Raw genomic sequence first — 27551 nt, 5'->3', positions numbered from 1 at the left:
TCTTGGGATTCTGCCTGATGTCCCCCGCCAAAAGTGACTTTTTCTGACTCTTCACTCTTGCCTCATCAGTCTCTTTCCCTTTGATCCTGCTTATGTGTCCTTCACAGTACTGATGATTACCTGATATACTTGTCTCTCAGCTGCTTTATCTGGTAGACTGGATACCTCTGAGGCACCTAAACCTAACCTGAAAACCTGGTTAGTTTTGTGTACATACACAGTGAAAGTGGGTAGATAGAGTATGGGTAGATGGATGAGTAAGTGGATGGAAAATGGATAAGTTAATGGACCAATGGGTAGATAGATGGATGGGGGATGGATGAATGGTGAATGGATGAATGGATGTATAGTGGGTGGATGAATGAATGGACAAAGTCTATATTATACAAATATCATGAAGTCAATTTACACTACTTTACCTTATAAAATAAATGTAATAGCTGATGTATCGATTAAAAGAGTCAGAAGCCCCTGGGAGCAAGGATTGAGACTTTCTGGATTTTTCTATTTCATCTTTTATCTCTATTCATTCCATGATGAGTTCACTCTCATAGCTGACTTTCCATGTATTGATTAATCTGTGTATGCTAGTAAACCCAAAATAAAATACATTTTCTTCTTTCCTCTGTAGAATTAATATTCATGAGCCAGCAGTTTGAAAAACACAGAGGACCCTACATATCGACCCAATTTGGTCATATATTCATGCCTCAGACAGTTTCTTTCCTTAAGGAATAGAGACTAATGCTGGCCAACCCTTGTGGTATCTTCTACATGTTAGAGTGAAATAAGTACTGTGAGTAACAAACTCCATTGCATTCACTTGAGTGAAGTGAGAGAATAATAGAGGCTAATAAGTTCCTGAGTGTAATTAGGTACTTCCTCCTTACATGAATGGTAAATGCAACAGCAAGTAGACAAAAACAGCTGTTGTTTGTGATAGTCATAAAGTCCATCCATTAATTTCACAGTCTTAGTAATAATATTGCACCAAGGAACATCAACATTAAGCCATAGTAAACCTCATGTATTATACAGAGTGTTGGGATAGAGTAGGATTTCATGTTCTGGACACCAATTTCACCATCAGTTGTAAGTATTCAGTATATAGGCATCAAGCATCCTGCTGGTAATTAGGGTGTCTTTGTGATGGAAACTAGGATTTTTAAAGTCTAAAAACAGATATCTGTGTTGACAACTGCTTGCTTGAACCCAATTGTTCAAGTTGTATTTTCAAACAATTGACTCTGAATAACACACTTCAGAATGTGTATTTGTCTTTGAAGAGCCGAAAACGTCATCCCAGACACCTTCCTTTTCTCTTGCCTTGTGATTATGTCTTTCTCATTTAGCAAATTATTCTTTGGATCAAAGGATTTAAAGTAATGACAGTAACTTACAAAGAGTGAATATTGTCTGCCAGGTCTGTCTCTGTGTACATCAAACCTCACAGCCACCCTATGATCTAAATACTATTTTGAATCCACATTTTATACATAATAACTGAGATTCAAAGAGATAAGAACTTTGCACAGTATCTGTAAATAGAAAGACACACAGAAGGGCTTGGATCCAGCCAGTCTGGGTCCAAAGGTCCTGGTCCCAAGCACAGTGCTAATCCTTGCAGTGGCTTCCTTGGTCACCGCAGGTGTCTCTTTGCTTGTTTTCTTTCCTCTACCCTGTCTTGGCTCAAAGAGCTGAAGTCCTTGCCAGAAGAGGAGGCTAGAGAGGCCAGAAAAGACACGGAGCCAGAACCCACTGTGCAAAAGAAGAACATGGAGCCCAGGGCTGCCATTCATTCTTTATCTCTCCCTCTGACATCACCACATGAAATTCATCTCACAGTCATGCGTGCTGTTGGCAATAAAGTCCTTCCAGACCCTAGAATCAGTGATTGTGAAGGGGGACAAGGAATTTTGATAAGCAGTTAACCCAATCCCCTAATTTTACTGATGAGAAAATTGCTACTCAGTACAAAACAAGAGGTTTGAGTATGACCCCATACAATTAGTATTTTCTCCTGCTGTCCAGACCTACAACACTGGCCCAAGCTGCAGAATAATAGAGATGCTGAAATGAAGTTTGGGCCAAAGTTGTATATCCTGAGTGATCCCTGGCATGTTGTAAAGGCTTTGCCTCTATTTTCCCTAATAAATAATTGGGATATCATGGCTATTTATAACACACCTTTTACACTGGGTTATGATTAGGTTGGTTACATAGGTGTTGGAGAGGAATCAAAAAATAGATTTTATTTGCAGTGCTGGCCCAGGGCTTGACATTTCATAATACTCCCCACCAAGTCTGGCTTTGAGAGCAACATCAGGATAGACTAGACACTGTCCCATCCACCACAGCAGGGGTGTGTGTGTGACATGGCCTTTGTGACACCATGATACAAGGAAAGCTGGAGAAAGACCACATGTGGATACTGATTATAAAATGCCACCTACTCCATCAAGCAATGTTGGACAATATCCATTCACACTTACAATCCAAGTGGGTGACTTCCCTTCTCCCATGTTAACAGACTCACTGACAGCTAGTGTATTCTTCTGTGTTCTTCAAAGAGTATGGGAACCCCATTTTTATGTCTGTGAAAATGTGAAAAAGGAAGTTCCTCCCTAAACATACCTCACATAGCATCTCCCCCCACGATCTCCTCATTCCTTAAGACAGAAGAATTGGCACAGCTCTCCTGGTTCCACAAGTCTGAAGGCTATATTATTCAGCCATTCAACTACCATTGATAGATAATATTAGTGTCCTCAGCTAGCCATAACAAATTACCATGAACTGAATGACTGGATGATTTAAAACAACTGAAATTTACCATGGTTCAAGAGGTTCAAGAGGCTGGAAGTCTGACATTAAGATGTCACCTGGACTATGCTCCCTTCAAAGACTTTTGAGGATGCCCTTGTCTCCTCCTGGTGGTCATTGGCAATCCTTAGTTTGCCATCATTCCAATCCATGCCTCTACCTTCAAATGGCCTTTTTCTTTCTGAGTATATCTATGTCAAATCCCTCCTTTTATTATAAAAATACTACTCATTGGATCAAGGGTCTGCCCTATTCTAGTATGACTTTAGCTTGGTTACATCTGTAAAAGTCACACTCCAAGGCATAGTTTAGGTCTTCAACTTATTTGGAGGGGAAAACAATTCAAACTTCTGTTGCAATCATCTGGATAAGACCCTTTTCCTCTACTCAGAAACTGTGGCCAGTGATGGAGAAGCTCTACATTAGTCTTTGGTGTCTCTTGTTTCCCTGGGTATTTGGTGTTTGGCATCAATGAGCATTGAACAGCAGGCAGATGTGAGTAGCTACAGGTGGAGCCCTCTAATGTTGCAGATTCATGAGCCCTGGAGTATTGGGACCATTGGGTCCCACAAGTGTCTCCACTCCTGTGTGATCCTAGGAAGTTAATATTCTTCATCCCCTCAGTATAGTTGATGTTGAAGCTTCCAGGAAGGGCTAGCTATGGGGATTCTTTGGCATTGACAGCAGCCAGTGTTACTCATCTCAGCCTTAGAGGTGTCTGTTTGACCAGGACCGGCAGTTTTCCTTCTCTGCCTCTTCACAGCTTTAATCTTTTTCATTTCTCTGCTTCTCTCTCTCTCTCTCTCTCTCTCTCTCTCTCTCTCTCTCTCTCTCTCTCTCTCTCTCTCTCCCTCCCTCCCTCCCTCCCTCTCTCTCTCTCCCTCTCTCTCTCTGTCTCTCTCTCTCTCTGTCTCTCTCTCTCTCTCTCTCTCTCTCTCTCTCTCTCTCTCTCTCTCTCTCTCCTCCTCCCTCCCTCTCTCTCTCTCCCTCTCACTGGCCTCTATTCCAGCAGCTTTCCTTCTTGCACTGGTTGCTCTCAAAACCATCTGTGCCCTCTTCAGCTGTGAGTCCTCTCCTCACTGCCTTGCTGCTTTCTCAGCCTGTGGTGCTTTGAACACCATCTTCCTGCTGCCTGGGCCATGATTACCCCCCCCCCACTGTCTGCTGTATCCTTCTCTGGGGGACCAGCTCGGCCCACAACAAAAAGCCCTAAATGGGACCAAATGTAGCATCAGCAGGGGAGCCAGCCCCCAGAGACTTACTCCTAGTGACTCGCTCAGGGGAGGTCAAGCAGCTTGCTTATATGGCCTGAGAGGCTGTTCCTGGGATAATCCCAGTCATTAGTTTTAGCCCAATCATAGCCTTGCCTCATCAGCACCTCTATGAGTCATGGCTTACGATATAAACTATCTCAAACAGCCCTGGCTGAGCCCGAGCCTTGTCATGTAGTTTTTTAAATACACCCGTGGACAGTTCACGACGTCTGGCAGGAGCATGAGGGTATTCTGACTGGCTGTTTGACTGACAGTCTTTGCTCACGACAGCTAGGGGAGCTGTCGACAATACAATAGCTGCTAATTAGAGAATTGGATTGCCCCATCTCCCACAGTCTGCTTTCTTACAGGAAAATGAATATCAGAAGGAGTGCTGATGATCAGAACTTAAATAATTTGTCATTAACAGTAAGAGTTATTTTAGCAGGCAGGTTTGAATATGTTTTGAAGTATCCCACGCCAACTCAGTTCCCTAGGGAGATGTGGGCCCACTTTTTCCTTCTACAAAAGCAAATGTCATGCGATTGTACATGGTAGGAAGCTATCAGAATCAAGGTATGAGACTTGAGGTATTCATTGTAACCACATACTGATGAAGATCCTGAAGCTTAGTAAGATTAAAAAACAGCAACAGAGAACCACACAGTGGCTAGATTTTGAATCCATCTGCCTGGATCCCTTCAGATCTGTAGCCCTTTGTCTTTCCAGGTAGTAGAATTAGGCAATAGTCATGGGAGTTAGAACTGACTTCCTTTCTTGGGTTCTGTATGACTCCAAGCACCCCAACATGACCTCCCTGTGTCTCTATGTAATTGCCAATGAAGTGAGAATCTTACTAGTACTGACCTTCCAGGCTTGGTTGGGATGAGTCTGTTGCAGCTGAGGAGCCTGTGCTCACTAGGGGTCAGTGCCTAGTAAGTGGCATACTACTCATGCACTAAAGCAGCCATGTGGAGAAACAGATTATTAAGGGACCAACACAGGAAAGCATTTGCTCTTCACTTGCATACTTTGTCTTAAAGAAAAAAGGGGGAAATGAAGGAAGGAAGAAAAAGAAAAGAAATAAAATGTAGAGTGTAACTGATGAAGACACTCAGCCTTGATTTCTGGCCTCTGTACGCACATATACATACTTGTATGTATGTGCACGTAACACACAAATATATATGTGCACACATACCACGCATAATGAATGTTTTGCAAAAACTCTCCTTTGGTTGACAGAATATCCATCTACCCATTATCAATCTATTTATTCACTTATCCAGTGAATAAAAAGATTGTCTTATGTACCAGGAACCATTTTAGCATCTGGAGATATAACAACAAATAAGATAGACACAATCCCAATCTGCATCTGTCAGAAGTCGTAAATCTAGAGCACATGTGAAACTCTGTTTTGTATTTCTTCTCAGCAGCCAAATCATGCCCTGCTTTAAAATGACCATCATCATTCTCCCACATGTACATTTAGATATCATGAATGGTTCCCCCTCACACCTGTCCAGAACCCACCAGGAAAGATGATTGCTAGTTCTTCTCCACATGGCGTCCAAGCTCTCTCTCCCTCCCACTATGAGCACCCTGTCTATACCATCATCATCTCCTGCCTGTAAGGTTTCAGTGCCTTTCTTATCAATCTCTCAGTTTTATTCTTGTTTTCCTCTAATTCATTCTAATAATACAAGCAGTTTATGACATGTTTTCTTGATCTGTCATAACCAGATCGGAACCACCTCCATGTTCAGGCTAGTCACTATTGTATACTCAGAAAGGTATCAGGAGCCTAGAACTCACAAGGTATTGAACACATTTTTTTCTGATTTAGAAAAAAAATATTAGCTTCATTTTACAGATGAACATGGTTCACTGAGCTAATGGCTTACGCAAGTTGAACTAGTAACTGATGAACAGATTTGAACTGGTTTCTGTCATTCTGAAGTCTGCCCTCCTTCCATAATGTAGCACACCCTCATTCTACTGAAGCTGTATGTATGATAGTAGCAAGAAAATCAATTCTTTATTCATTCCTTCATTCATGCTTTTAGTACTAGTGACATGCCAGCACTTGCTGATATCGTGTTTGCGATTGAACAAGGTTGTCTCAGCCCCAAAGCTTGCCTCCTAGTTTATCTTATCTTGCTCTGTGTCCTTTGCCTCTATCCACAAGAAGCCAGTAGAGTTTTCCAAATTGTTGTTATTTAATTGAACTGTCTATAGATGCTGCCAATGACATCTAAGAACATCTTATTTAGTAGAAGAGTCAACAGTGAGTCCAATTTATAATGATAGTGGCCAAACACCATGGCTGAAAAAAATCTTGGCGCATGCTAAGGGAATATTGAATGGTGGATGTTACTTTGAACATCTGGATGTGCGGAAATGTTATGCTGGAAGCTAATGCTCAGGCACCAGGCAAAGTTTCAGACAAGAGAAGTGGTAATTCAGAAGTAAGAAGAGATAGAGGTTCTTCAGGTAGACATCAGAGCACATCAAGGATCTGAATGTCAGATAACTTTGTAGCATTGAACATGGTTAGAGTTCCTTGGATGCTATGATCGGAAGTAGGAACCCAGGGCGTGTGTCTGCCAAGAGACAACAATATTGGTTTTACTTTTCCATCCCCAGTTCATCTATTTTCAGTTTTTCAAATCCAAGTGTGGATATTATTTGTCTGCACTTAATAAGTCGGGGACTCTTGCTTTCCAGGGGAAACTGCTGTCAGCAGCTTCTCCACTGTCCTCTAATAACAGGGCCTGCATTATGCACTGGGAGTCCATATGGAGGAGGACAGAGATGAGTTTTGAGTTTCAGTCACCAACTTTGGCTTGCATTTCATTATCCTTTGGGGTCTTGGATTTCAGGCAGCCCAATTAAGAAGTAAGCTGAGCATCCACTTTGCTGGAGGAAGAATTCTGTAAGCCTCTTAGGTGTGGGGGCTGAGGCTTCTGTGCCAATGTATCTGGATTCCTAAGACAGTCTAAAGTGTAATCTGTGACCAGTGGGCTGTTAAATGAAACGTAGCCAAAGCAATTCAGACTCTTAAGATTAGCAGTGAAGCATCTGAATTCCAGGAAAATGAATCCTAAATCTCAGAACTTGAGTAAGAGGGTCTTCTCATTATCCTTCTGATGTTCAGAGGTCATGCTGAAATTTCAAGGCAGGACAAAGTGGCTGTCATTAATTTTGTCCTTATTTAGTTTATCTGTAATTAGGATATTCACATTTTAGCTTTTACCCAGGCAGAATGAGTTTTGAGGCAAGCATTAAGTAAATACAAAATGCTATATAAATCCCCTAAGCTCATCCCATTTTATACATTTTTTTTTTAAACTGAAACACAAAACCCTGCCTTTATGCCCCCGGGAATTACATTGATCCTTTCCACACATGTCATCAGCCTTCTCCTGCTTCTACGGGAAGAGGATTATTTTCCAAGATAGTGATGACAGCCAGAGCTTAGTGGAGGCTTCCTGTATCGTAGATGGGGATAAGCACTTTCCATGCATCATCACATTTAACATATAATAAGCCCTGTGAATGTACGTATAAGGTCACCATCTTGCACGTAAGGAATCTGGCAACCAGAAAAATGAAGTTATGTGTCCTGGGTCCATCACATGGATTATCAAGATATCTCCACACAGCCTAGTTTTGTTTTAAAATTCATACCTGAAGTATGCTAGCTATCCAGAAGTGCCAAGCAGAGGCTGTTCCTACTCTGTGACTCTGTGGCACAAACTGAGGTAGAAATGCACAGTCTTCGTAAAGTGTGTCAAATATCAAACAGAGTAAAAACCCATGTCTTTGGAGGAATAGAGTACTGAATTTCCAAGAGGGCATCTTTAGCCGTAATTTTAAATGGCATGTAATCATGAGGTTGACTGAGATGGCAAGAAAGGGCACTGGCAAGCAAGAGAACTTAACGCATCTTGGGGAGTGGGATGTAGAGCAGAACATATGCTACAGATGGCGAGATGGCTCAGCAGGTAAAGGCACATGCCAACAAGCCTGATGACCTGCGTTTGATCTCCAGAGCCTATGTGGTGGAAAGAGAGAGCTAATTCCTTCCAGTTATCCACAGACCTCCATGTGTACACAGCGGCACACATGCTTGCACACCCACACACAACATAAATCCATGTTAAATATTTAATGTAATGGATAGTTAGGAACGAAAGATTGTATTGAAACAATGCTTATGAAATGCAGTGTTGAAATGGAATCAAGAGCTTCTCTGTAGTGCGCTTGATGGCATACATACCTGGTGTCAGGTTGAATGCTGTCACAATATTGGATCAGGGATGAGATTGTTGCCTACATTCATAATGGAAAAGGGTGCTAAATTTTGATTGGAATTTAGTAATTTAAAGGTGTAATTTTCCCACCAAAGCTCATGAACCCACTAGGTTCTATCAGAGGAATCTGTCTGTGGAAAGCAGGTTGAAAGTTCCTGCTTTATGTAGTTTATGCCATTCTCTTATGTATGATTGGTGTGTGATGAGAATTTGTCTGTGCCCATCGCTATTTGAATAACATGGTATGGTAAGGAGAAAAGGAAAGTTATTGATATAGAGAAGAGCATGAAGAAAGAAGAAATTTTGTTGTTTATGACTATGCATTAGTAGCTCAATTTTGTCTATTTTAAGAAACTGCAGAAAATATTGAACCCTATAGATGCTGTGTCTTTTTCTTATACATGCATACTAAGATAAGGTTTAATCAATTAGGTATTATAAAGACTAATAAAAATAACCAGTAAACAATTAGGAAAACATACTCTCAGTAAGTGAACGTACCCCTACTCTCACTTTACTCCCCCTACCCAACTACAGTGTTGTTTTTAGATTGGTTCCCTGCAGGCCTTTGAAACTACTGTGGTAAAGGATAGCACTGTATATCTTGCCCCTGGTTTAGGTTCCATAGAAGCACAGGGGAAACTCTTGGGACATTGGAAATTTGCTCAAGATGTCACAAGCAGTAAAAAATTCTGAGCTAGAATTAAGATGTGAGCCACTCCTCACCCCCATCCCAACCAGTCTGCTGCAGCAGGTTAGCTCCCTAGGCGCACAGTTCCCCTGCATCCTCAGGAGAGAATGTGAGTCTTTACGGAGGGCTGGGAAGTTACGAGAACCTGCACTGAAGGAGGAAAATTGTTCACTTTTGCTTATTTTGTAGCCAAAAGCTGGGTCTCTTGGATCGGGTTCGCCTTTCTAATCCTCGTGGTAGCAATACTAAAGGAAAGCTATTTACCCCTCTGAATGTAGATGCCATAGAAGAAAGCCCTTCTAAAGAACCAAAGCCCGTTGGCTTAAACAATAAAGAGCGCTTCCGCACCGCCTTCCGCATGAAAGCCTACGCTTTCTGGCAGAGTTCTGAAGGTAATGTCCTGCTCTCTCAGCTTCTCCATGTCTTCTCCCGGCCCTCCCTTCTCCTTCCTCACCTTTCCTTCTCTCCTCTGAAGAGCTCCTGCCTCCACAAAGCAGTCTCTCTCATCCCTCCTTCCACCAACTTCACGCCTCCCTTGATTTGTGTCTCATCGGCTGGATGCATCAGTGACATAGTCCGTGACTCATCAGTGAGGACACTTCCCAGTGAGCTAGGCTAGAATCACCACCGCGCTCCAGCTCAAACCTTTCCAAGGAGCCTTAGGACCTGCACTGTGGCTGGAAAGGGAAGCCATGATGAAGGCAACTAGAAGAATGCAGAGAGGCAGGTGCAGAGCCTTCTGGAAAGAGGCACAGCAGCACCCCCAGGGATGGAGAAGAGGGATCAGAAAAAAATACCCTGTGTGTTAAGTGCTAGAGGAGCAATGGCCTCAGGTATTTCTGTCACTTAACAGAAGAGAAAACGAGGAGGACAATATTGTCCTCAATGGCTGAAGCCACCAAACCTTGACATTCATCATATTTCACTTCCTCTCTAAAACCTCCAAGGTGTAGAAGGCTCAGAAAGTGACCTCATAAGGTCACAAGCAGGGATGCTGACAGGACAAGAATTCTAACTCAGATATGTCCGAGTCAGAGGACCACACCTGTGTTTTTTGCCGCTCATGTGATCACCTGCAACTACAGAGCTCACCAGAATTACCTGCTAGAATTCTCCGCCACTCCTGAGTTCTGACCTACTCAAACTTCTGTACCACACAGTGGGGATGCTAAGGATGGATAAATGGTGTCACAACTAAGGACCACAGTGTGGGAACAAAGATGGGGGGTGACTAATATACATACTGGAGATTCTGGTTCCACGGTGGTCTCTGTTATTTTCCATTTGTGGTGGACTAAATTAACATATATGTCCCCCTCACAGATGCTGGGACAGGCGATCCCATGGCAGAAGACAGGGGCTATGGGAATGACTTCCTCATTGAAGACATGATCCCCACCCTAAAGGCTGCCATCCGAGCTGTCAGGTAATGACACCCCCCCCCCCACACACACACACACACATACATTACCGGGCCCCAACTTCATCTCCATAGGACACAGGTGGTGAATTGCCCTTGGAGCTTTTAAGAGTGGCATTACTGATTTTCAGGAAAGGGGACGTGAAGGTGTCCCCATGTTATAATGAACCTGTACAAATCCACAGAACAGAGCCTTTCTAAGGAGGCCAAAGCAAAAGAATTAGAAACTATTGTTCTGGTTTGATTTGGTTTGTTCCTTTGTTTGTTTGTGGATTTTGAGACTGTGTCTCGTGCACCCCAATTAACCTCAACCTCACTATATAGTTGAGGATGACCTTGAACTCTTGACCCTTCTGTCTCCACTCTTAAGTGTTGGGACATAGAATACTATGCTTAGGTACTGTTATGACTTGAAAGTAGAATGTGCAGGCATTTGCAGACTTGATCCCCAGCAAATGATACTGTTTTGAAGGTTGGCATGGGCCTAAACAGGAAAAGTTAAGACAATAGTATAGGGATGCCACCTCAAGATTTATAGATTTACCCATGCTCCGTCTGGAGCTCTTTGTTGTCTGGTCTGTGATGTGACGCAGCCACCTTAGGCTCTGGATGGTACCAGTTAGATCTGTTTCCTCCTCTACACCTTCCCCACCAAACATTCACATAAAACTAGGAGTGAAAATAAACCATTCCTTCCTAAGTCATTTCTGTCAGTTATTCTGACACAATTGAATTGAGAAATTTAACAAGCAGCTATTGAAAAGGACAAGCATCAGCCATTAAAAGCAGTGTGGCAGTGACAGCCACCAAGAGCTTTGTTGACACGCATGCCTGGCTCTGGTCCAGCTCTGACATCCTGACCTAGGAGACATGGCATTCTCAGAGCCGTGACTGTTCTTCTGCAAATTGATTAGAAGACCGGTCATAAAGCATGGCGCTTAGTGTCGCTTATGTGATGAATGTTCAACAGCTGTTCAAAAGTTGCCATTACTTCAATTTTGTAATTATTCAAATGATTGAAGGAGTGGCCGTAGCCAGCCTAATCGATGCAAAGGGACAGAACCAGAACCCAAGGCCAGCACTCTGCCATCCAGGAGCTTTCCCTTCCTTCTTCTCTCCCGCTGCCTCTGGTGTTTGCTGGATGTGCATTTTGGTGTCCTTCACTGTCTGCCCATGGTGAACAAATGCCTTTGCCTTACAGAATTCTACAATTCCGTCTGTATAAAAAAAAATTCAAGGAGACTTTGAGGCCTTATGATGTGAAAGATGTGATTGAGCAGTACTCTGCAGGACATCTTGACATGCTTTCCAGGATAAAGTACCTTCAGACAAGGTAACACATTCAGATGGGAAGGGCCTATGGTCTCTCAGCTACTGGGGAATCCAGGTCAGATGACCATAGAGTTTTAAGAGACAGGCATTCAGAAGTAATCCAAAATACAGAAGAGAAACTTCAACAATAGACATGCCCACCAAGCATTGTAGATGTATGGGCCAACAAGCTTTATTCTCAGACTCGTGCTTAGCAAGGTATAGAGAGTAATGGGACCATGGTGACCAGAGGCTTCTGTTCCTTCTAAAGGAAATAATTGTTACTATGTTCTGTTTAGTCCAGTTTTTCAAAGCTGCAGAAAAGCCCTGAGACATTGCCATGGCCAGCATCAGCTCCCTGATGGGCTGAATGGAGAAAAGAAGATGTGTATATGTCCAGCTAGTTCCTGACTGTGGTGCTTTGGATAACTATAAAACTTGATCATCTAGACAGCTCAGCTAATTCATTCTAAGTGTAAAATTTCAACCACACATTAAAATTTTAAGTGTTATACATTACAGTGAGAATATGGAAAAAATTGAAACCATTTATGGAGATTTCTTTTTAAAAAAATAATACATTTTTATTGAGCTCCTAGATACTTTACACACACACACACACACACACACACACACACACACACACACACACACATATATTGTCCATTAGGATCCTATAAGGTACTTATCACATACAAGTATCCTAATTACGATGGGAGAAACCAAAGCTGTGAGGGCATAAGATTAACCCCAAATTGCCCAGTCAAGAAATTGAAAACACAACATAAATATATGTATGTCAAGGATGATATCATCACAAGACTAGAAGATGAATTCTGCCTGGATCCGGCAATCATATGAACCAATGTGGTGTGTGTGTGTGTGTGTGTGTGTGTGTGTGTGTGTGTGTGTGTGTGTGTGTGTTATTAACACAAAAATGAACATGTGTTTGCTCAGAAATACATATGGCATGTGTGATGTAATTCCCTCATAGGAGAGGCCTGAAAAGAAACTGACACAATTCACGTTGACTTGGGCTTCTGCCTTCTCATCCAATTCATGTTCCCCTACTGGAGTGTCCTCCAGGCTTAGTTGGAACACTGCACCAACGAGGCTTTTGGTAGCAGTATTAGCTTGCGAGTATATTTATTCATGACAGTCCTTTGTCCCGCACATAGTAGTAAATACCAAATCAGGGTTCAACGCCTACTGACCAAATTTGTGATGTATGAACAAATTTTCAGCCCTCCATGCTATCAACTCTGTAAGTATGGCTGTCTGAGAGACAGAGGGAGACAGCATGCTGCCAACAACAGGCAAGACTCCAAAAAATATTAGGCAGTTGTAGTGTTTACAGAATAGACAGTTGCACTGTCATGATTTTTGATAGTTATCAAGAAAATGTGTTTCTGGAGATTATGGCTAGAGGTTGCCTGCCAAGATGAAGCATTGTGTAATCCCCACCATGTGTATACTTCAGTGGGCCAGACAGAAAGGAGAGGGCCAGACAGAAAGTAGGACTGGCTTCAAATGATGCCTTGAGTGTCTGTTGGAAACGAAGCTGAGTTGACAGAGGAAAATGTGACCCAAGACTATTTCAGAATGCATCTTAGTGGTCATCCTGACAACCCCCACCTCTGTCCCTGTCCCACAGCATGATGGACAGCAACTTTCTGTTGAGCTGGTGTTTTGTACAGAAATAGAAGCATGGTGCCAGAGCTAGGGTTAAGCCATCCTTCCATGCATAGCATCGTCTGGTCTGTGCAGCTGAAAATGGATCCTGGAGTCTGACAGCAAAACTTCTCTAATGAGGTAGCTTGGGGATGGATAAAAGAGCTGGAAGATTAGATGGGCTTGCAACACAGGTGTGGCATTTGCTGTAAGGAATAAGTCATAGCCCTCTCCCCAACTCTGCAGATTATCTCCCTTTGGTATCCTGGGGATGAGAAGATGCTCTTGCAGCCCCCGACTGAAAAAGATATCGATGTCCTGGATGGCAATTTCTCTCCTTTTGTTCCCACTCCTCTGACTTTCCTCCCTTTTCTCACATATTCCAAACAGACATTTGAATTAAGAAATGTAAGAATGCTGGGGGCTGGAGAAATGGCTCAGTGGTTAAGAGCACTGGCTGCTCTTCTGGAGGTCCACAGTTCAATTCCCAGCAACCACATGATGGCTCACAACCATCTGTAATGAGATCTGATGCCCTCTTCTAGTCTGTAGGCATACATGCAGGCAGAACACTGTATACATAATAAAAATAAATCTTAAAAATAAAGAATGTTCTCACAACAACAAAGCTTTGTGTCATCTAATTTCTCTCTTTTTTTTTCTTTTCTCTTCTTCTTCTTTCAGAATAGATATGATTTTCACCCCTGGACCTCCATCCACTCCAAAACATAAGAAGTCTCAGAAAGGATCAGCATTTACCTACCCATCCCAGCAGTCTCCAAGGTGGGGCATGTGGTTGTGGACTGATAGACTGTTGAGCACAAGGCCTGTGCAGTATAACTATCCCCCAATCCCAGCCTGGGTGCTTTATGTGGGGGAAGTTGCCCTCCCCTAAATGAAATGAACAGAGAGTTGGAAGGCTGGTTCAGGTTGTGGCCATTTGAAAATCCTCTGTACAGGTGACTTCTTGCCCCTATTCCAAGAACACATATACTTACTTCTACGGTTTTTAGGATAGAAAAAGCTAGTGTTCTGGCTATAAAGCAAGAAGAAACTCAGAAGTTTTGTAGAAACAGAGAACGTAGCTGGTGTCAGCAGAGCGTATGCATTCTTGGTCAGCTCATTTGCTTTCCCCTGCACAGTACCCTGAGGGTAGACTGATATCCCTTCCAAGACAAAGTGAGAAGGTGTACAGATGCCAGGACCTCCAACAGCACTGTAAATCAGAAAATTCTCACCCCCCCAAAAAAATACTTTAAATTTTTTATCAAGTATTGTCCCTTTATAAAGTCCATTGTTTGCATTTGCACCTCTGTGTTCCAAGACATCTTTAAGGCAAGCAAGACAAGTGAGTGAGGGACTACTGTGCACTTTCTTCTTAGGAGGAAGAGCGTTGGTGCACTGAAAGAAGGCATCTACTCTTCAGCCTCAGGCTTGGCATGAGATAAGGAATACTGGAACCTGAGGCTCTGACCCATCTAGTGGGAATGACTGTTACTATGCTCTGCTGTAGCTAATGTTAAGAAAGAGCCCTGTTTCCATATAATCCATTTTCAAAGTCAATATCTTTTAAAGAGTTCTACTTTTTTTTCAAGACAGGGTTTCTCTGTATAACAGACTCCTGGCTGTCCTAGGACTTTCTTGATAGTCGAGGCTGGTCTCAAACTCACAGAGATCTTGCTGCCTCTGCCTCTGCCTCTGCCTCCCGAGTGCTGGGATTAAAGGCGTGTACCACCCATGCCCGGCAAGAGTTCCACTCTTATAAATTTTTATTTATTTTACTTTAATTGACTAGTTAACTAACTTGGAGGTTTTGTACTGGTTTGATTTTTGTTTTTGAGACAGTATCTCACTACATAGCCTAGGCTGGTCTAAAATTCACGCCAGTCCTTCTTCTTTGGGATTACAGGCATACAAACTACATCCAACTAACAGTTTCCTCATTTTTGAGATGGTACTTGGGGATGTTTTAAGACTTTTTCAGAATCTAGTCTGGTAGTACACACCTGTAATTCCAGCACTTGAAAAATGAACACAGAAAAGATCTTGAGTTTGAGAGCACCCTGGGGTATAGAGGAGATCCATCTCAAAATAAATTAATAAAACATAATATAAAATAGCACTATTGGACCATTTCCTATGAATTCTCACATGTAATGCTCTAGCAGACCTCCAAGGCAGGCACTTTATCACACCCATATCATGCATAATAAAAGTGACACTAAGAGATATTAATTCCTGAAGTCACAAAACTACTAAGAGAAAGTGTCTGGGTTTGACAGAAGTCTGTAACTATGAGCAACTGTGGAGCTTATTTTAGGATTTGTAATGTAAGCAAAAATTTGCCCAGAAAATAGGAAAAAGGACACTCAAAACTGTAATTTCCCCATGTTAGCTAATGAATTTTAGTTAAATATCAAATTGAACATACCTATGCAGGACAAATAAAACACTGGCGGGCTGGCTGTAGCATGAAGCCACTAATTTTTGAAATTTGCCTTAGCTGAAGACTGTTCAGGCTAAGTAACTTAGCAGAGGCAACAGCTTAGAAAAGGAAAAAAAATCAGCTGTCAAGAGAAAGCCCAACTTGAATGGATTTTAGCAACAGCAAGATCCTCCGAAATATCTCATCTCCACATAGTGTAAACATACTGGAATAAACAAGAATTTAGGCAGCTCATAATTGTACATAAAGAGAAAATACAGCATCATTCCAGCATTGTTTTCCGGATTCAGCAGGTGTTTGGCATTCTTAACAAAATGGACCAGATGAAATGTGTATGCCTATTGCATAAAATTTCAGAGATGAGACAATTCCTCCTTCATCCCCACAGGACAAAAGCTCTGAGATTGAAAGGTAAAGGAATTTAATTTAAAGGAATAGAGAGTCTAGGCATTGTTAGATACTTGATAAACTCCAACACAAAGCAAAGCCTCCTTCACCACAGCTTCCTGTTTTCACACCCTCCTGCAGGGAAGGTAAGTATACAATCAACAGTCCTGACTAAGTGTGTCAAAATAACCTCCTCTAGGCTTTGGCAGCATGTATGGGAACCATGGTCGAATGCACATGGTCTTCCAACTTAGAATGACCTTGCACAGTCAGAACAGATGCAATGATCTTATGGAATTGTTGGCTTTTCCCTAGGAATGAACCATATGTAGCCAGGGCAGCCACATCAGAAACTGAAGACCAAAGCATGATGGGAAAGTTTGTAAAAGTAGAAAGACAGGTAAGCCTTACCAAAAAAAGATAGCATATAAACTTCTTTTCTTTTTTTTTTTAGATTAATTTATTATTTTATGCGTATAAATGTTTTGCCTGCATATATGTGTAGGCATCACATGCATGACTGATTCCTGCAGAGGTCCCTGGAACTGGAGTTCTGGATAGTTATGAGCCACCATGTGGGTGGTGGGATGCAAGAACAACACTTGCTCTTAATTGCTGAGCCATCCTTCCAACTCTATAGTACTTATTTTCAGATTCCATTTTTCTTTTCATATAGAGATAAGGCATTAGAAATATCACCTACCACTACAAGAAAAAAAAGAAAGATATGGAAATTAATTGCCTAGTTTCACTTTTACTGGCTGGATGACCACCTGCAAGTTAATTACAGTTTTGAGCCTCAGATTTGCTTGTCTGCCATACATGGCATTAAATACATCATAAAGTTGCTATAAGGGTTAAATTGATTACAATACATATAATTACTGACACATGTGAATTACCTAGAATGTTAGCTGGTGTACAGTGACTCGTCAACAGATAGATGGTCACTGCTGTCCAGATGCTTCATGATAGTCCCTTAACTGATGTCACTTCTGTACCCATAGTTTCACGTTCCTTTCTGTTCTCTTTTGCTCTAGTTCCAATCTGTGGGTGACCTTCATGAGAAGGCCTGGCAGGGGGCTAAGTTATGGGTAAGGGCCATTCAGGGTACAAAGAGAGGTTCACTCAATTGACCCCGTGTAGCTCATCTCTGCAGTCCACTAGGTAAACGGCTCTATCAGTTCCCTCCAGGACTCATGTCGATTCTTTTATCCATCACCCAAATCTAGATCCATGTAGGGGAAATAGAAGCAAAGCTCAGTGATTGGTCTGTTGCTTCTTATTTTTAAATTTTAATTTATAATCCTTGTTCTCCTATTTCCTAGCTCTGTGACCTTTCACACGTTGTCATCTCTCTGGTCACTGAGTCATCACTTATGAAACAGACATTACAATAGCATTCACCGTAAGGTTGTAAAAATTAAGTAAGTCAGTAAAGTGCATAAAATAAAGTCCCATAGCTGGTGCCTACGTGTCCCTTACAACCATGGCTCAGATATACCTTATCTGTGATCTGTCCTGAGTCTCACAACCCCATCCATCCAATGAGGTTCTTTACTTACCTGGTTTGGTGAACTGCAGGGTATTTGAGGGGGAATATCACACACGAAGGTGTATAGACTTGTGTAAATACCCAAATATTAATTGTCAGGGAAGGAACATCTCTATCACACACAGATGTGCACACATTTGTACAGTTGTTCTCACAAACACTCAAATTTAGGAATGCCATGACCAACACAGAAGCAGCTTCTATCATTTCCTGAGGGCCCCTGTTGGGTCTCTAGGACTGTAAAGCCCCATTAATGCTAACATGTCCTCCAGAACTTACGTCACTGGGTATCAATAACAGACACTATCAACCTCCCTGTATGCTTGCATATAAGGAAAGTCTCAAAAAACAAGGACCCCACTCCTTGACTGAAATAGTATCACCTCTTCCAGGGGGATAATGAAAGCCTGTAACACTTATTTTTCAAGCTGTCTGTGGGTTTCTGATCTTTGATTCCAGGGGATATCCTTGCCTGTGTATTTCTAGATAAATGTTACTGTGTATATGGGAACTCCTAGCAGAAGGCTTGGAGGCAGTTAGAATTGCTGCTATTACTAAGACTTGCAGAACATCCCTTCTGAGAAGCAATGGTATAGTGACTGTGACTCTCCCCCCCCCCCCCATGCTGAGGAGCGGTGATTCCAGGTGCTTGTGTTTTCCAGGTTCATGACATGGGGAAGAAACTGGACTTCCTTGTGGACATGCACATGCAGCATATGGAACGCCTGCAGGTGCATGTCACAGAGTACTACCCGACTAAGGGGGCCTCTTCCCCAGCGGAAGGGGAGAAGAAAGAGGACAACAGGTACTCTGATTTGAAAACCATCATCTGCAACTACTCAGAGACAGGGCCCCCAGACCCACCCTACAGCTTCCACCAGGTGCCCATCGACAGAGTCGGCCCCTATGGGTTTTTTTCACATGAACCTGTGAACCTGACCCGAGGGGCACCCAGTTCTACAAAGGCTCAGGCCACCCTTCCCTCCTCGGGAAGTACATATGCAGAGAGGCCCACAGTTCTGCCCATCTTGACTCTTCTGGACTCCCGTGTGAGCTACCACTCCCAGACGGAACCGCAAGGCCCCTATTCGGACCACATCCCGCCCTGCCAGAGACGCAGCATCACCAGGGACAGCGACACGCCTCTGTCCCTCATGTCCGTCAACCACGAGGAGCTGGAGCGGTCTCCAAGTGGCTTCAGCATCTCCCAGGACAGAGATGATTATCTGTTTGGCCCCAGTGGGGGATCGAGCTGGATGAGGGAGAAGAGGTACCTGGCTGAGGGGGAGACGGACACAGACACAGACCCCTTCACGCCCAGTGGTTCCATGCCTATGTCATCCACCGGGGATGGCATTTCGGATTCCATATGGACCCCTTCCAACAAGCCTACTTAGAAGGGGTCACTGGCTGACTCCAGGTACTGTAGACAGACTTTGTACAGCTCACTTACTCTCACACCTAGCACTCACAATGGTGTAAGCGGCTGTGTCAGGCGCATGCATGTGCGCAGTGCCCCCGCCCCCTGCAAGCGGGGGCTTCTCACAGCCTTCCTCCCTCCTGTGTCACTGCAACAGAGTCGCTTCCTTTTCAGCATGGTTTGCATGACTTGACACTATATAAACGGCACCGTTAGTCTCTTCTAGATACACATTAATCTCCTGTTCTTACTCTTAATCATGATTGAACAAGTACAGGGAGACTTATTGATGAGCTGTGCTATTTGTTTGGTTGGCTGGTTTGGGTTTTGATTTGGATAAACTGGGAGCACAATTTAAGTTGTTTCTAGGCTCACTTCTCCTTTGTATAAAATGCTCCAGTTAATCAACTGTTCTCTAAAGCAAGGGAATACTTTTCTCAACCAAAACATACTGCATTCCAATGAGGCTGTCTACTGAGCAAACAGGAGGACCACTGGGACAAGACAGTCAATCAATACCCAAAGCCAAGATTTTCAAAATTATTTCATTAATGGAAGGCTGGAAAAATTATTTAAAAGCTCCCAAGGGCACTTGGTCTACTGTTGTTCAGTACTGTGCCTCAGTTTACTCATCTGTAAGATGTTGGTGATCCAAAATATAACATCATATGTGTTGTGGATTGGTGAGGAGAACTCTTACACACCTGCCACAGACACAGAAAAATAGTTCCCAATTTATGTAGCCAAAGATAATGAAATTTACCAGAAGTGGGGTGTCCCTCTAGGCAGGAGCTATATTTGGTGTCTTCAAAATAAGATTCCAACTCGCTCTTCTGCCTGTACTTGAATCCAAATTGGAAATTAGAATCAAGAGAAATTATCTTTCCAAGTCCTCTATTTAAAAGTTGGAAATTCAGGCACAAGTCAAGTGACATTCCTTGAGACACTTGGTTGTCATGTGGAGAGTAAGGACTCAAAGCCTCCACCTGGCTCCGTGCTTGCCTGACTTTCCCCTCACACTATCCCATTTGCACACTGGGATCCAGAAATCATGCCAAGACACCAGCGCTCTTTGTCTATGGGTTATAACTTCCACTCTTTATTCAAAATGAGGAAGATGTCTGCTTTGACTGCAAAGCATGCTCACTTGGTGTTTTGCAAGTGGGATCCAGGGTGGGGAATACAAACTAGTTATGAATATACAAGTAGGAAGAATTCCCAGAATCAACAAATTTTACTACCCCATATTTTCTTAGTGAAAATACTAGAACCATAAAAAAATCATAAGAGCTGCTGAAGTGTTAGCCAACAGCCTGGAAATCCCTGCCCTGCTGCAGAAGGATTGATGTTAAGCACAAGCCACCCTGTGGCCTCTTGGGAAATATTGCTACTTGCTGAAAACCTCTGATGAATAAGGTTGGACTTTGGCTACTCTTGCTAGATCACAATGCCACAGCATTAGTGTCTCAGTCTTTTCATGTATCTAAATACTGGTTTTATATGATTGCCATGGTGACCATCAAGGTGATAGAAATACCCTAAGTAAGTGTTTATATGCAACTGCTGCCAATGCTGTTGCTGTGTTTTCAAGATCCATAGATACCATGCAGACATCTGGTTGATGGTTTCATAAATTCCTAATGCTAGTCTTCTGCCCTGTGTTGGGTAAAGATCCCTCAGCAATTGGTTTCTTTCAACCCACATGCGGATTGGTCCTGTATGAAGGGCTGAGAATAAGTAATGATGAAATCTTGTCCCGTGTTGATAGGTACTTAAATCCAAAGCATGCAATTCCATAAGTGATGGCAAGTGCTGTCAATGGTAGTGGAATAGTCTTCATGGATGGTGTCATGAATGAATATATGGATAATGACTATTAAGTCCAAGGCAGGCAATATATTAATACAATCACACACATTGGATGTAAAGTCTTCCCTTATGGTTTTCAAATTGACTTTCTAGCAATCTGAAAGACAAAGGCTGTGGACCTGTTCCCCCAGTCCTTTCAATATAACCTCAGTGGTGCCATGGTACTATAAGAAAACATATGCTTCTTCCTAAGGACTTGGTTCTTGAATCTGACTTTCCTAGAATTTTTTCACAAGAAATAGCTGTGCTATCTAGCACCTAACATAACAGTATCCTTCTTTATGTGCATGAGTTATTGGAGGGGTGGAAATTAGAGAACAATATGCACTACGTGGTTTTTCCTAACATATTAACATTCTTTCAGAACTTCCTAGCATCAGTATGTTACATATGGCTGCATTTCTTCAGGAGTTCGTTGGAGTTCTTGGTCAAGAATTCTTGGAACTGGAGCTTGCATTGTTTTCCAAGCAAGCTATAAGTGAGCAGTCTTGTTGTCCTGATGATTCAAAATCAGAGGGGCAAGACTTAGTGTTGTGTTGATTATCGACTTAGTAGATGTCTAGTCAGTTGTCTGTATCAGATAGGCACAACCAAATTTTACGTATTGTGTAAAGGACTAATGCTAAGAGCCTTAAGAGCTGATCTTTCCCATCTAAGAAAACAAACAGAGAAAGATGATCTGGAGTCCTTCTGCTGTAATATTCTTTTAAATAATTCTAGACTAGCAAACCAAACCTACTCATCTGAACCTGTTGAACACTATATGGTCACCATGGCTAGCACTGAGGATGCAGAAGTTCTAGTCCTGGGGTTGAAATGACAGTGTGTGTCCCATAAAGATCTTTGTAAATCAAGACAAAAGAATCTAAGGACAGAATAATCCAGAAGAATTGGATAACATGTACCCGAAATCAAACCAGTAGCTTGCTTAGGAAGTTGCAGCAGTTTTGGCAGAAAAACTGACAAATTAATTCCCTCACAAAAACTGAGAATAGTTTTCTCAGGTAAAAGGATGATCTCATTATATATATTTGGCTGCCATGTTTTAAAATTCAATATATTTAAATTTTTAAGAAGTAGGGCTGGAGATATAACTCAGTGGTAGAGTACTTGCTTACCATACAGAAAGTTCTGGCTTTGATTCCTAGCATAGCACAACACAACACACACACACACACACACACACACACACACACACACACACACACACACATACACTAGGGAGACATATTTTAGCAAGATAAAAATGAGTAAGAAGAATCAATTTATAAATGCTAATTAAAAGTAATTCTATTAGGCTGAATAAAAGTGAATTTAAGTGTAAGTTTTGACTATTAAATATTATACAGGCAAATACTAAAACCATACAAAAACTGGAATTGAGGAAGGGAGAAAAAGAAAATACTGAATTGAGAAAGCTCTCTTCAATAACTATTTTTAAAACTTAGAATTCAGACTTACTAGATATGACATTGATGTTTTACAATCTTATTTTTATGAAGAAGTAAATAAACACCAAAGTGTATAGGTAAAACCAAACTAATTAACCAACCATTATGCATCTTATGTCATTTCTGTACAAAGCTGTTCCCAGACATTGTAGCTCAAGAGTAAGCACCATTAGAAAACATACCATGAGAGAATCTACTCACAATTTGCCAAAATCATTCTCATCATTTTATGCTACTCTAAGCTGTAATAACAAAGCATTTATTTGATTATTCATTTAGCAAGATTTACTAGGTATCACTGAACACCAAGGATTGTTCAACAGAAATTGGGAGATCAGAAAGCTGGATTCTGCTATAAGACAGCTGGTGGTTTCAAATAAAATTGATCCTTTTATACTCTTCCTACGTGATTTGGTAGTGGCAGAGAACCGTCTGCCAATAGGAATGCCTCAGAGGGAGAACTGAAAGTTCAACACAGAAGAAAGGAGGAACAAAAGCATGCATCAAGATGACAAGGATCCTGTCACCTCAGGGATGACAAAGTTCATTGAATGGGGACTTTACATTTGAGTTCATTGTTCTGGACTCTGTAACACCAAATAAGTGGTGTAAGCACATGGGAAGGTTCCTGGAGGAACTAGCTTTCTCACTTATATCCCTGCCTCAATGGAGGCCTGACAAGTAGCTGAGGCATCTGTTTCACCACATTGACCAACAAGGGGCTGGTGCAGGTCGTGGCACAACATCTATTTGAAAAGAAGGTAATCACTCTGCCCATGGGAACCTGCAGAGCAAAATCTTTGGAGGAAAGAGAAGAAAGAATCTCAGAAGTCAACTATACTTTTGACAAGGCTGCCAGATAGAGCCTGATTCCCACAATCCATTGCTAACCCCCAGCTGCTACTGCATAAGATAAACACTCTTTGGTTCTCATGAATATGTCCCCAAGTCATCCAGGACCACAGAGATTTTCTTTGCTCTGGCGTTTTGGGCTATTATTAAGACTTTATCTTCAGTTGTCTTCAAAAGCATGCTATTTCCAGCATGAACTTTAACCTACATATGCTTTCTGCATTCCTCCCCCCCCAAAAATTCAAAAGTCTCGTGCTGCTTTTACCCAGTTCAAAACTGAGCCATCTATACCCTAAACTGGGCAGCAGGTAGCAGCTCAGTAGTTCTCAGCTTTAGAAATGTTAAGGACCAGAATACCTATGAAGTTTTCATAGTTTTTGAAACCATGGAGTGAATGACCTTGTCAAACATATGAAAGCGATATTGAGATGACTTGTATAAAAATTTTAGTTTTGGGATGTTCAAAACCATTTCATTCTATTGTAAATTTCAAGTGAGACAATCAACTATGTATAAAGCCCTTAGTACAGTGACTGGTCCATACCAAAACTGTTAATGATTATTTATGTCTGTTTTCACAGTATGTATAGACTCCATAACATTGATTAGTGATATTACCTATGGACTCTTTAGTTTACACCAGAAAGTATTTTTTAGGGAAAAAAAAACTGGTAGAAATATAATCCAAATTATAGCATGATAAAGCTAGGTATTTTTTTCAGTTGCTCTTTAACCATGTACCTGTCTACAACATGATTTTTTTCTCATCAAAATGTGGGAGATAAGGAATATTGAAAGGAGCATTAAGAATGCTGATTCTCGGTAGCTAGCTGGTGAAAGTTATATTAAACAGTGGCAGATGTAGCAGTGTTCTCTAAAAAAAAATTACTTATAGGAGATATAGACAAAGAGAACTAATTTAATATGAAAGGAAAGTCGACTGTGGCATGAAGGCTACCAGTAGTGCCCTTTCTGTGAATGGGATACCTTCAGGGAGAGGGCCAAAACTTGTTCAGATTCTTCCTTGTGGATGTGATCTCAGCCTTCAGCAGCCTCAACTTCAGTATGCCTCTAGGATCAGATATAGTTCCACAGAATTGAGGAGACACAATTTCACAGATTCTAAAATGTGCAGAACAAGACCTTGGTCACTTGTATTTTTTTAGGACAGACTATAAAGGCTCAGAGAATAGGGGTTTTAATCAGGTCTCGTGATGATTAAAATAATGATCAAGTAGAGTGAACCTAGATCTCAGGTCTCCTGACCCCTGGTCTAGATGTTGATCCCAGAAGGTAAATGAAAATTTCCTGCCTCCCTTGAAAAACAGCTGAACCAGAAATACTTTTTGAGAACCTCACCCTATAGGGTTGATGCCCTCTAGTCTTAAGGATATCCCTTCTGATTATCTCATCATCAAAGGGCCCAGAGAACCCTCATGCTGATGAGTACGGTAAGGTAAAGACAGAAGACCAACCTTTTAACCATGTTCATGACTACTGTCCACCCTTATGACTATTCTTGCTCTGTGTCTTATTGTGCCAAGATTGGACACAAGATTGGTCCATCCCTTGGACTCATTCAGCTCCACTCACACCTTGGGTTGCATCCTCAGATACAGATCCACTGAATGAGACTTCTCTATAGATGTGTTTTAAGTAGGACCTGATTTCTTTGGGAATCTGATTTGCCACATACTTCCAGTTCTACCAAAGGTGACTCTGTATACTGGAATATCTGGGTTTTGTCTGAGCATGCCTGGTTCTTCTCACTTAGGGGAACCCATGCTTGCCATTTCATAGACAGATACTCTTTGGACCTTTGCCAAAAGCTGTCTAGAATCAGTTCTGCTTAAAAACATATCATGTCTATGTAACTGTTATAACACTTTAGGGAATAAACTGGCCTTCATGACTCATGTGCAGGTCTCTAGAGTTTCCACCTGGGCCATGCTTACCTTTGCCAGAATTTGACAGTATTTCCCCCAAAATCTTTATGAAACCCACTAGTAAGATAGGATGTGTTAGAAATCCTGGGTTGGCTGATCCAAAAGCTCCTGAAAGAATCAATGAGCAAAGTGACACTTTATAGGACAGCTTTTGTTGACTGAATTATTTTAAAGATTGTCATTCTGCCTGAGTCTTTTTTTTTTCTCCTCTGAACAGCACTCCTTTGAGATTTAAGTAAGTGCCAGGAAAGAATAGTAACTTTTAACATAGTTTAAAAAAAAAAAAAAAACATACACACCCAAGAACGGCTGAAGTTAATTAGCCACACCTAGCCCAGTATTTTGGAATATCGACTAAAATTGGGAACCTAAGAGTTATGAAAATAATGCTCTGTTCTCCAACTCTGTCTACAAAACTGAGGTCTTGGGATAGGAGAACAGCTCCCCCAAAGTTTTCCTTAGGAGTTGCAGGCATGAGATGTAGTTTTCTACATTGCCTACATGCTGCATCCTTAAGTCAAGCTCACTTGAGGACTGTCATTGGCTGCACAGAAATTGAAGCTGAGAGAAAGACAGCTGCCTGGATGTCACATATTACAAGAGAAAGAGCTTGGAATTTACACAAAGCCATGGACCTCAAAAGCTTATCCTATCTCTGCCCCTACACCAATTTCTCCCAGGCAGTAGAACTATTCCCCAGTCAGGTTTCATGGTCCCTGAGAAGACATTTCCCTCCTCTGTGCAGTCAGCTTTCTGGTGAAATGATCACAGGCCCACCCATGTTCCAGAGAGAAGGGTGACTTTTTCAGCTGCCCCCTGCTATTCAGCAGGTCCTTTAAATGTTTTCACAATCTAGCTGTCAGAGGCAGAAAGTGATGCCACATAAATTATTCACAGGGTTCACATTGGAGTCCATTAGCCCTTGGAGTTTGGTGGCCACAGATATTGCCACAAACACCCTTTGTTCTCTGTCCCTGCAGATCCTCTGTCACTGTATTTATCTGAATGAGTTCAAAAGTGCCCCAGCCTCAGTTGACTCTTATTTTGTGCCTCTAGACTGCACCTTTATTTTAGGGCTTTGAAATATTGTGCAGACACAAATGAGCCTTTAAAACATGTTCTCTGAGAGGCCAAAAGGGCAGATCAATTATGTCTCCATTTCTTAATATTAAGAGAACAGGAATCTGCATGGACACCAAATGGGTCTCCTAACTGGGCCATTCTTTACCCTTCTGAATCTAGTTCCAGGGATGGGAGATTAGCTCCAACCTTCGGCTCTCCCTGAAGGCTAAGGAGAAGATTTGAACAACCCTTCATCAAATAGCAGATGTAAGTAAGCTGTTAGAGAGAGAACCTGGGCCAGGTTCTGAAAAGCCAACTTAGGATGGATGCACATTATCAGATTTGCCAATCCTTCCTGTTTAAAAAAAAAAATCCCTCCCTTGCTTCAGATGGGCTAGAATACTCTTCCCCCTTTTCCTAATGTAGCAGTGATGGATAACACCTACTGTGGAAGAACATATTGAGGTTTCCAATGATGTGAACCACTGTATTTGATTTTAGGTTGTATTTTCTTTCACCCCTTTTTATGGCATAGAATTCTGGTGCCTTGCTCCCTGGATTTGTCTCTGTGCTATGAGTAGGCTCTCCACATTCTGGCTTACACGGGAACACAACTATTCCACAAGTGCCCTTTAGTGCTCTTTATAATATGGTTTCCTGTAATTTTTAAACTGTATGTGTAATTTATATTCTGGCTCTGTCCAATATTTGACAACTTTAATAGGTTGATTTCCATATATATTATGCAAACAATTCTTACCTGATTTTTTTATGTTCTATCTCAAAATCAATAAAGATTGCACCACTTATTAATAAGTAGATGTTTCGATGATTTTGTGAGAAATGTTTTAGAAATGCTTCAGAGTGACTCTTTGGAGTTACCTTCCTAAGTGTCAAAGGCACTGGTTGGTGATATAGAAAAACCCTACACAAAGATTTATTTCTTGTCCAAATGAAAGTCCATTGTAGACTTTCTCAATGCTTAAGAGTGATGCAAAGATTTAGGGTACTTCTAGCATGGAATAAACCCAGTTCTTTCCAACCACCAAGCCCACCCAGAAAAGGAGAAAATGGA

The 27551-nt window shown here is 41.8% G+C and overlaps 1 protein-coding gene across 1 annotated transcript in view; it reads left to right on the top strand.

Moving 5' to 3' along the window:
- Kcnq3 (potassium voltage-gated channel subfamily Q member 3) overlaps nt 1–27292 on the top strand; it is a 294855-nt gene extending 267563 nt beyond the window's left edge. Inside the window, exons 10-15 of the mRNA XM_028876019.2 lie at nt 9276–9478; nt 10410–10512; nt 11708–11839; nt 14173–14271; nt 16637–16721; nt 18539–27292. Of these exons, the coding sequence (XP_028731852.1) occupies nt 9276–9478; nt 10410–10512; nt 11708–11839; nt 14173–14271; nt 16637–16721; nt 18539–19273 (1357 nt within the window). The 3' untranslated portion in view covers nt 19274–27292. The remainder of the gene's footprint in view (nt 1–9275; nt 9479–10409; nt 10513–11707; nt 11840–14172; nt 14272–16636; nt 16722–18538) is intronic.
- Nucleotides 27293–27551: the final 259 nt, after the last annotated feature.

This window comes from Peromyscus leucopus, chromosome 20, assembly GCF_004664715.2.
Source record: "Peromyscus leucopus breed LL Stock chromosome 20, UCI_PerLeu_2.1, whole genome shotgun sequence".
Taxonomy (NCBI): domain Eukaryota; kingdom Metazoa; phylum Chordata; class Mammalia; order Rodentia; family Cricetidae; genus Peromyscus; species Peromyscus leucopus.
The sequence above is the reverse complement of the archived record's forward strand: the minus strand, read 5'-3'. Positions and strand labels throughout refer to the sequence as shown.